At 28.4% G+C, this 11733-nt stretch overlaps 1 protein-coding gene across 1 annotated transcript; it reads right to left on the bottom strand.

The window, feature by feature from the left end:
- Positions 1-3791: 3791 nt before the first annotated feature.
- LOC106774897 (probable F-box protein At4g22030) lies at positions 3792-5078 on the bottom strand. The gene has a single exon (XM_014661923.2). The coding sequence runs from the start codon at positions 5076-5078 to the stop codon at positions 3834-3836; it is 1245 nt and encodes a 414-aa protein (XP_014517409.1). The 3' UTR covers positions 3792-3833.
- Between the last annotated feature and the right edge of the window lie 6655 nt (positions 5079-11733).

Raw genomic sequence — 11733 nt, 5'->3', positions numbered from 1 at the left:
AGGTAGCTGGCATGCGTATATATAATAGGGTGGGAGAGAAGAGAAGGTGCTAGACATGGACAAAAAAATTAAGGTGCTGATTGGGTCCACTAAAACATATTTGCTTATGTCAGGTTGACCACTTCCTGTTCAAAATATTGTACCCAATCTCCTGTTAACGTTCTTCCCTTTATACCCTTTATACTCATTTTGTATCATACCATCATATTGTGTTCTGCTAATATTTTTCATCTTAAAGTGAATTTAATTTCCGTGTTTTAAAATTGAAAGCAGTTGTTACATTTGGCGAATGTGGATATTATAGGTATGATGTGCCAAGTCTAAATACGCGTAAGATGGTTATAAAAGCTGCTTGAAAAATATGAAGTCTGAAATTAAAAATACATTAAAAAAAGAGAAATTATATTTTCTTTATGTTTTGAATAAGCTGGGTATCTCTCAAATTTCTTGTATCTTAAATTCAACAGTGATATGTCGTCATGCTAAGAATTTGAAGAAATACTGATCCCTTTTTACCTGGTCCATTAATAAACTTATGAATAGTTGAGTTTGAACAAAGAACAAAGAATACGTGATTTTGACATCTCTTCCCCAAGAAAACAAAATCTTAAAAAGGTCAAATCGCTGTGAATTTATTTTAATTTCTTCTTGAAAAGTAAATTGGACAAATTCTTCGGCCGTATGGTTTTGACACCCAATTTTCGTCCATTTTATTTTGTTGCAAATATTTTTAATTAAGTATCATTTTTTAACAAATCATTATTAGTATGTTTTTCATTTATTGCTTCGTTCTTCGTAAGAGAAAACAGTGCTTACTGCTTTCTTCATCCTTTCAAACTGTAAGTCTTTTTACTGGCTGCGATCAAATTCATTACTAGGCAAGTTAATCCAGGTTAGAGAGAAAAACATTTATTTGAAAATATGATTATTTTTTTGTGGCTGTGATCAAATTGATTAATAGTCAAGTTAATCTAGGTCAGAGAGTAATATATGCTACGAAAAACATTTTTTTTTTCTCAATCATCTTTTTATTTACTCTTATAACCTCTTTATATATTTCATCCTCATCTTTTTTTTTTTTTTTAATTTAGTCTTTCTGTTAAGTTGTCCATTTTAAGAAAGGTTAAACGTTATTATGATTGACCAAAACAACAGTTGTAATTAATTGACATAAAACATTAAATATTTATGCTCACAAACCCTCCAAATTGAAAAAAAAAATGGCAAATTGAAATCGAAGGTGGGAAAATCACACAAATGGCAAAAAAAGTAAAATTAATATTACGCCCAGAAGCCCAAATTAAATTTAAATTATCATCCTAACAAAAATTAGGACCGAGAAAAAAAAAACTGTATTTGACCGAACTAAAAGAAATTCTAAATAGATTTCAACATATATTTAATTAGATTGAATAAGTAGGTAATGTTGAATAAATAAAATTGAGTAAAATGGATAAAGTGACTGAGTTTGGATAGCGAATTGAAATTTTATAGATAATTGATTCAACTCAAATTTACATTTTAATATTTATAAATTTGTAAATATATTTTAAATTTTAAATTATATATTTAATATGATATTATTTTGTTAAAATTTAGTAATAAGTTATATAATTTCATATTTTATTATAATAATTATTATTAAAATTATACATATATTTTTTAATTAAAGATTAACTATATTTATGTTATTTATTTAAAATAGGAATAATTTTTTTATTAAAAAAATTATTTAGTATAAATTCTAATATAAAATATCCATGTAATTCGAACAATCCAAAATCTAATAAATGAAATGATCCTATATAAATTTTAAAATATTAAATTTAAATTATATAATAATGATTACGGTAAATTGGAAAAGGAAAGTTTGGAAAAAATTGTTGATTGAAAAATAAAATTGAATGATGCATATCCAATCGACGTTGAAGTCGTACTAGTTGCCTATCACAAAGTAATAGTGGAATTCAATTTGAGCTATGAGATTTTTTTTTAGAATATTCTTCAAATAAGAAATATTAAAATTCTTAACAATATATGAATAAAATAATTTGAATCTTACAAATTAATTCATGACGTTATGTTGAAGTTTATCTCATAAAATTTATTAGAATAAAAAAGTAAAATAAAAAAAACAAAAACAAAAAGACAATAGATTATTACAAGAGTGGAAAATAAAACATGCGCATTTGCACCTACCACCGGTCAACTTTAAATTTGACTAGGAAATTTTTCAACAAATCCTAACATACATGCTTAACCATAGAAAACTTTAAAAACGTAAACGCTATAAAAATAATAAGTCAGCACTTATTACCTCCTTCTTTTTAAAAAATAAAAATTAGCGTTTACTCGAATTTTGTTTAACATTAATAAAGAATAACGTACATTCGCTAACAATAAATACATATTTGCTTAAAACATACGAAATTATATATAAAGTATCACATGGGTAGATCATATTATAATTAAGGTTCACGAGTCTTACTGTCACTGTGTACAAGGGGTTTTTAATAATAATCTTAATTAGCACTTATACTAATATTAATTAGCATAAATAGAAAGTTATTTTCACACTCTTGTTTAGCTGATTTTAGTTTTATACTATTTGTTATGTGATTCCTAAAGCTTGATCCCTTTTCCACCTTTTGAGGGATATTAGACGAATGGGATAGTGATCGTAGAATAGAAGCTCATTTGCCAAAGTTATACCAACATTTGTACCACTTTGACTAGATATACATTATATCTTTCTGTGGGGAAATGGTTTGAGAGCATTGCAAATGATCGTGCTACTAATATTAATTAATTTAATATATTGAATATGAATAATTTGAAAAACTAAGAGCTTTAAAAATTAAGAACAAAAATTGTTCTTAATTAAATACTTCAAAAATATAAATTGAAATGATCGTGCTACTAATATTAATTAATTTAATATATTGAATATGAATAATTTGAAAAACTAAGAGCTTTAAAAATTAAGAACAAAAATTGTTGAATTAGAAAGAACATCATCTTCGTTGCTAGGACGAACTATATTTTACTCATTTTGATGTTTGACAAAAAAAAAAAAAAAACTTAATTGATGCTTCTTTTATTGTTCCTACGAAACCTCTCTAAATTGGTAAAATAATACAGTTTCTTTTTTTTTAAAAAAAAAAAAACTTAAGTAAACGTAAATATTTGTGCAAGTAAAATTTGAGTCAAAAGGTGTTTTTTGCAATAATTATTAATATCAGAGTATCTTCAGTTTTATGGATATTTTATCTTAATTCAAGTGTTCTCACAATAATACTGCAACTCATATAAATTTAATCCAGTAAAATAACTTATATTTTACAACCTTTTAATTCCACTTTCAAATGTGACGTATTATCTTTTATATCAATGCTGTATATGTTATACTTATTAAATTTTATACTGATTAGTTTAAAAATTATTCTAAGATTTTGCTTTTTTAATAAATGACTTAAAAGTGTTTTATACGAATAGTCAAAATTATAGTTACAATCTCACACCAACCACTTCACAATTATATTTTTGAAAAAAAAATATTAAAAAGTAAATTTTTATATTTGTAAAAGAAGAGAGAGAATAAAAAAAAAAGATGAAAAAGGTAAAAATAAAAAGGTGATGAGAAGACGGTGTAAAAGTTTATCAAATATCAATATATATCATGTTTCACATCATAAAAAATTTATATATATTCAAATGTTTCAAGAACAGATTCTGAAACGTACATGGCCAGTGTGCAGTTTCCTTCTGATAAAGGAGTGTGTTGTGACTGCACAAAAAGAATGAAAGAACATGTATTCAACAAATGTTTTCTCTCAGAACAGTTTGCTAGCAAATTCGTCTATTTCAAACACTCCTTCCATGCGATAAGAAGTTGATTTAGAAGCAAGTTCCCTCAGTTGTGACACACTTCTTCCCAACTTCAAAGCCATCTTCATTTCAAATAGCTCCCCATTTTCTCTTCTCTCCAAATCTTCCTCTTCCAAAGTTGATTCAACAGAGGTTTCCAGCATCTTGAAGAACCCACCTGAGGTTCTGTACATTTCAAAAACCATGCCTACTTGCCCTGCATGCTCAAAACTGTTAACTACTGCAGCCAATGACCCGGCCATGAGAGGCACTAATGAGAACCAAGAATCATTCCCTACAAATGCAGATCCTGTTGCTGCAATTCCTGTCAGTAAAGGACCTGAAATGGCCATGATCTTGTTAATCTTCAACGCTATGTTCCCAAGCCTTTCATAGTCCTCACTGTCTTTTCTCTTCACCACCTCAACAACCTCCCTCATTTCCATTTCTAGTTCCTCACTCCATCCATTCGTTTTTCCCATTTTCTGTGGCTTTCCTTTTCCCTCGCACACTTTGGAAGGCCACCACACAGCAGGCTCAAACTTCTGAGGGAATTTCTCAAGCATAGCTCCTCCCAACAAGGGAAGTGGAAAAGCTTTGTCAAGCGCCAAAACCCTCGTCATTGCACCCTTCACATCTTCCTCGGTAGGGTTTCCAACTGCAATTGTGGTTTCGATTTCGCTCTGAAGGTTCCTGAACAATCTAGAAGCATTCCGTTGTTCCTCCGTGAGTTGAGATGGCTGGATCTTGTTCATGATGAGTAACATCCCAGTGGCTGCTGAAAACAGCAGCGCAGAAGAAAGCTTCAAAGCCAAAAGTGGTGCACCAGCTCCACACGTGGCTGCAACACCAGCCATGGTTGTTGCAGTGAGTGTAATCATGTTAATGGAGTTCAAAAGCAGCGTGTTCCAGTTATCACGTTGCTCGCCAATGTTATTGTGCATTTCAACCCTGTCAGCCACAGCTTCGAGGATTGCGCAGAGTTTGATAAGGGCATCGGAGTTTGTAGAATGCTGTTGTTCATCAATATAATCGTGCAGCTGCGTATTCTTCTCTCTGGGTTTCGATTCCTCAGCCTTCTTTATAATACGTATCTTTGGCAGTGAAACATCAACTCTCGGGAGTTTTGGGACGTGGATTGCAGCATTTATTGTTTTCCTTGAAGACAAGGAAGAATAAGAAAGTAGAGACGAGGTTTGTATGGAAGCCATGAAGGGTTTCGTAGGTTGATGAGGAAACAGTTGTATGGAGTTTGTATTTAGATGCGTTATGTTACTATTTATAATGAAACGAAAGGGGATGGGAAAGAGTCAAAATCAAATAAGGAAACCCATGATTGACCAGTTTTTATTGACATGGTCTCTGTTCAAAATTCCCAGCCTTGTTTGTAGCTTGTTTTGGGTCACAACATGCGACGTAGTAAAACTACAAGGCTGCACTCCGTCACTCCGACGAAAATATTTGCATACAGTGAAACCTATGACTGGTTTTTTTCTTGCTCCTAATCCATTTTATTTCAGTTAGTTATTTCTACATTTTCAATATATTGGTCATTACTATAGCCTCGTTGGATATATATAGTCTTTAACGTTGAAGTTTCATTAGCCCTATAAATTACGTCCTAAATTGCCCCGCACTTCAAAAGTTGAACTTTCTTCACCATAGCTCGTGTTGTGGACTTTGTGGCGAGAAAATTAAGATTTCAAGAATAAGGAAAAGTAGTTTAATGAATTTTGGTTTTAGAAACTCTGCAAAAAAAGAAAAAGAAATAATAAATGTTTGTTAGTGGAAGCACAAATGTAACTAATTTCTCAAGATATTAATTAGCTGTTTTTTTGCGAAAGAAACATAATGTTTTTGATCGAAGAAAAACAATTTGGGAATAGAATTATGATGTTTATAGTTTGAGCCAAGATAAATATAAGTGGGTGTTTTGGATGATTGACCATTGATATAGAAGTCAAGGGCAATATAGCAGGAAAGGTGGCCCGAAAGGCAACCACAACTTTACGTTGTTGTGTTAAGAATGCATGGCAGAGTTGAATGTGTTACGGAAGATGCTCCGAAATAACTCATGTTTGGTGAAAGCATTATTCATCTCATTAAAAAAATAAATAATCTATTCAGAAAATAATTTTATTCATTTTTGAAAATTTAAATTAATTGAAAGCTTATAGAAATGGGATGCGACTTGGCCAATTATCAAGTAAGATGTCAAAGGTATGTTCCTAAAGAAACCAATAAATTAAGAGACGGTTCAAAGGGTTACTATTACTCAATAGACTTATACATTAATTAGCAACTAATTAATTAACCTTGGGGACCAAGAGGTCTTGCTAAGGGAGATGCTAAGAATGACTTCAAAGAAATTTCAATATCAACTTTAATGTAAGAAAATAAAATATTTTATTTTATGAGTAATTTATAACCAACACGTAAATGTTTGATTATTATATAAAAGTTATTCATTTCACGAGTTTCTAACATTACACTATTTTTAATGTTTGTTAGATTACATTTTAATTGTTCTACGTAATTCAAATTAAAAAGGATTGGATATTATAAAATTTAAGTAAGTAATTTTTCATTACTTAATGTTATATGGTAATTACATATAATAATGTTTTTAGTCCTTCAACTATATATCATGTGATTTTAGATTTCGTCTCTCTTTCAAACTTTGGTACACTTTGATCTTACACCTTAGAAAAATCTAATTTTTAGTCCTCGAAAGCCAACAACGTTAAATTTATTCTGATGTGGTTAACTATGTACCACATATGATCCCACTGTGTGCCACGTTAGATACCAGCGTTGTACACTTAAAAACTCTCATTCTTTCCACAACCACCACCTTCCACCATCACCGTTTTCATCTTCGCCATCGCACGACCTTCGCGCTACCTTGACGAAGCAAACCTGTAAACCCAAACCACTATCGTGAAGCCAAACCGAAGTCCAGAAACCTTCATCATGCATCAATTCATCTTCCTCCACCACCATAGAGACCCAAATCAGAACCCAGGAACACCAAAATCACAAAACCCTAAATCCTCAATTTTTAAAAACCTCCACATGGTGCGTCTTCCTTCTCATCGCAATCATCAATTTCAATTTCAATTTCAATTTCATAGTTGAACCTAAACAAAAGAGAATTATTGTCTATGATTCAAGATTGGATGAAAAGGCATTTGGAACATCTCCTACAGCGAAATTTGTTGTTGATGGTGTAGATGCAGGGTCTTTGAACAGCTATGGACCTCTATCTTTTCTCAAGGTTTATGTTCAGTGTTGTCTTCTGCAGTGAGGCACTGTTAATTTTGATGGAACAACAAAAGAAACCTCTGCATCAAACGACAGAAGACTATAGAACCGAACGACAACGTACTATATATATTGCACCAAACGACAAGGTACTATTGAACTAAATGGTAAAGGAAGTGACCAGAGAAAGAACACAAAAACAATGAATTGTATGCACTGAGAAATTTGCTAGCGAACGCTACAAAGATCATCAAGAAGAACAAGGCAATGTGCAAACGAAAGGACAATTGTTGCAAAAAGATCATAATTGAGGATGCTTTAAAGATGGTTACCAAACAAGAATAATACCTCAAGTTATGAACGTTTTGTTTGGCAAAATTGGGACCCTAAAACACCAAATTGATTTTCAGTTGCATGTGTCTTTTATTTTGAGAACCCCCAAATCGTGAAACCCCCTTTCGTGCAGCCATGGCAACCTGTAGAAAACCAAAAAAATCCCTAATTCATGAACCCTAAAACTGTGCCTCTAACTTGCAAAAACCAGAGAACATACTAAGTGAAGCAAGCAATTATTCAGAACACACTAGATGAACATGAACTGACACTCCTGGTCATTGGGAGTTGTCTATAGGACTGATAGTCATTGGTTAGAGATGAGAGTTTCAGAACGAGAGATTTGACGCAAGAAGGAAGAATGATTCATGTGTGATGAAACATGACATACCTAAACTCAGAAAAAAAAAAGAGTGATGTGGCACATCATTAGTCACATTAGCTTACTTTTAACGACATTGATTTTGGAGGACGACGAATTATAGTTTTCTTAAGGAAAATGATCAAAGTGTATAAAAGTTTGAAAGATGGACTAAAACTGAAATTTCTTGATAGTTGAGAAACTAAAATCATATTTAACTCATGAAAAATTTACAAACAAAATTCAAAATATATAGTTTAAATTGAAAAATAAAAAAAAAAACTGAAAAAAGTAACCTATTTAAATAAAGTTATTTGTCTGAATAAAAAAAATATTTACAACTTTTTAAAAATAAAATAAGTACGTAATAATAATTTAATCGTTTGAAAAAACAAAATTATAATCATATATAATAATATGTTATTTTCTAAAATGCAAATTTTATTTATAAAATAAACTTATATACATAGTTATACTTTTTATGTCATTTTATATTTAATCCAATAAGTTGATTTATCCATTTAGTACTTATAAACTAACAGTTCATTTCCTAGTTACAACTTATTACTTCGTTTTATCAAAGTCAAGGAGTTAAATGAGTAAAATGAACCAAGTGAATTGATCTATGGATTTAAGGTCAAAATTAAAGTTCCGCATACAGGATAGGATTATAATTTCCAAGGATTTGTAGTGTATATATATATATATATATATATATATATATATATATATAAGAAGAAGAAGAAGGAGTTTATAGCACACCTGAGAATAGGACTTGTGGGTGAAATTAGTGGATTTATTCCCTAGCATGCATTATAATTTTTTTTTCTATGGGTTTTTTAAACGTACTTAATTATTTCCACTTTTTCTTAAAATGGCAAACTTTCAAATCATGCAGAAGCAAAATTTTAAAATTAAAATTAGAAATATTATTATTGAAGTTCAATATTCTTATTAAACAAAGGTTTTAGTAATTAACTAAAGGATAGATAAAGAACTAACTAATTAAGTTGTTTCTGTTACATTTAATAGTCTCATTTTATTTAAAAATGAATATCTAAAATAATTTAAATATTTTTTTAAATTTTCAAAATATTTTTTAAGAACAAAATTATAATACATTAATATCAAAGTAAATTTGAGATAAAAACACAAATTTTATTTTTCATATAGTATTTCATTCATTTTTATTAGACGGCATTAAAATGGATCGTGAACATCATAATCATAACTACATCAAATATCAAATATAGGATATAGAGTTTCTTATATATAGTAGTAATTGCTATTAAATAAATTGTATTTGCAACGCTAAAAGTGAACATCTAAAAGTAATATTGATTAATTTACTTTTGTATAACACATAAGGCACTTTAATGAATGTTGTTTAGACATTACAATTGTGGAGCTCAACTTCTTGTGACAATATTCCCATAAATACCCCTGTATTATGGCTGCACTGACGAAAACAAAATGTCATATTTTTTTTATATTAACGACAGCTTTCTTACTTTTACAATCCTTGGTTGTCTAATTATATTCTATTGTGTTTGCTTTTGCCGAGAATGCTTTCTGATAAAGTTGACTATGTAATAAAAACTATTATTTGGATTACTGTAGTGTACTTTATTCCACATTCTCCTCTTAATAATTAGTGTAGCTTTCTAATCTCTAAGATAGCTAGTTGGTCATAACTAAAATGGGTTATATACTTTAAAAGCTCTTTAAAGCGAAAAATATTATTATTACTAGATTTAGCTAATACAAAATATAAACCGAATAAAAATTAAGGTTGTGCGAAATATTTGGTAATTTTATTTTAAAAGTATCAATTTAAGTTATTTTAAAAAAAATTTAAGATGAAATTAAACTATAACAAGTAAGATTTTATATTGAAAATAGTCTGCATCAAATCGGATAAATTTTAATTTATTAAATTAAAGTTATGTTTGCAAAACATAACTTCCATGTGTTAGTGATAACTTCCATGTGTTAATGACGAAGTTGGGTATTAAACATAATTTTAATATATATCTATTTCAATTAAAATTGTGAATGGATGACATAATTTCTTTAAAAATTTTGTATTGAATTTGTGCAACCTGTTTTATTAACACCAAACTAATTATGGTTACTCGTAACAACGCTACCAAAATGTTAGGAATATAAAAATAACATATTTTTGTTATAAACCTAAAATAGACAGGGTCATGTTTAATAGGACAAAAACATCGAAATATATCTTTCATTAGTAATTAATTTGGGTCTTTAAGAATAACTATACTTTTTAAATCAATTATAATTTCAATTAAAGTTATGATAGGCATTATTGAATTTTAATATTTTAGTTATGACACCTTAAAATTTATCAATCAAATCAATTACATTTTCAGGAATATAAAAAATAAGAACATTTATTCATATGTTTATTAAAAAGGTTATTGAACGATATTTTCAAGTATATTTTATTTTTAAAAGAGATATGTTATATTTTTATCCTCAAGAAGAAAGATAGTGAAAAATTTTAACCTCACCATTAGGCTCATTATTTATCTTCATTTGAATATTTTAAAAAAATTTAAATACTCATAGGAATATTAAATTCAAACATTTTAAGATACTTCTAGAAATAACATTTTTAATTATAATATTTATAACAATATGATTTATGAAGATACAGCATTCAAAAAATATTTTTATTTCTATTTTTAAAACACATTGTATATAATTATATAATACATTTTTTTAACTGTTGTACTTCACTTTTATATATACCATCTCTTTATACTCTACATACCATTCAATTATTCTATAACTCCAAATAGTACTCATTTAGGTAATTATTAATATTATTTTCAAATATAGGTTTATTTTTATCAACAAAAAATAAATATAATAAAAGTATAACACTAGGATATTCAAATTCTTTTACAAAATGTAAAGGTACACACACTTGTGTAAAAAAAGAAGAGAATTTATATAAAAACAATATTAAAAACATAACTTGAAACGTAATTCTAGATTGAAACATAATAGAAGGCATAATTGTTCTTCATTTATTTACAACAACAAGCTTTGAGTAGAAATCATTTAATAGTCTTTATAATAACTTTAATAAATAAGAAGACTTTTCCTACATGTTGTGTCATTATTAAAACTGTAAGAACATTTTCCTTCACCTGTATTTGGAAGACATGTACAAATAATATCAATAATTCTCAATACTCACTATAACAAATATAAGAACATCCATAGTCAAATATTCGTTACAAAAAATATATTAAAAAAATACTTTAACCAGTAAACTAGACATTTGCACTAGTTATTATAAAAATAAATTAATATTTAATAGTTGATTTTTCATTCATATCCAAACATCAACTTGTCTAAACTATAATAATATTTAATTTTTCAACACGGTCTGATTTTCATAAGTATCCATAACTTGCTATCGTTTTCCACAACTAGTTCTTATTTTGTTATGATAATCATTTCGACATGAGCTCCCTACTAACATCATATAATTAAAAAAATGTTTGATAGACACTAAAAAATAAATTATATTGCATGAGTGGAAACATTTACTTTATTTTCTTCCTTTTTTCTATTTTCAATTTCAATTTTCTCTCTCTTTACCAATCACTTTTTCGTTTGACATGAATAATCACCACTCCAAAGTATAGATTTATAAATTTCAAAACTTAATAAAATAGAATATGATGATTAAAAGGACCATTGTTTTTAAATCGATTTTGTATTTTTACGGTTTCAAAATATAAAACGTTGACTATTTTAGTTTCAATACCACGAAAAAGGGATCATAATAATTTATTTTTTGAACTTAAACAACTAATATAAAAATTTTAACAAAAAAAAAATAAAAGAAGAGAGCAGCGCTAAATTGACTA

This window comes from Vigna radiata, chromosome 10 (assembly GCF_000741045.1).
Source record: "Vigna radiata var. radiata cultivar VC1973A chromosome 10, Vradiata_ver6, whole genome shotgun sequence".
Lineage (NCBI taxonomy): Eukaryota > Viridiplantae > Streptophyta > Magnoliopsida > Fabales > Fabaceae > Vigna > Vigna radiata.
The sequence above is the reverse complement of the archived record's forward strand: the minus strand, read 5'-3'. Positions and strand labels throughout refer to the sequence as shown.

Excerpts from the sequence above, each read along its gene's own strand:
- LOC106774897 (XM_014661923.2), bottom strand. The coding sequence starts at position 5,078 with ATGGCTTCCATACAAACCTCGTCTCTACTTTCTTATTCTTCCTTGTCT.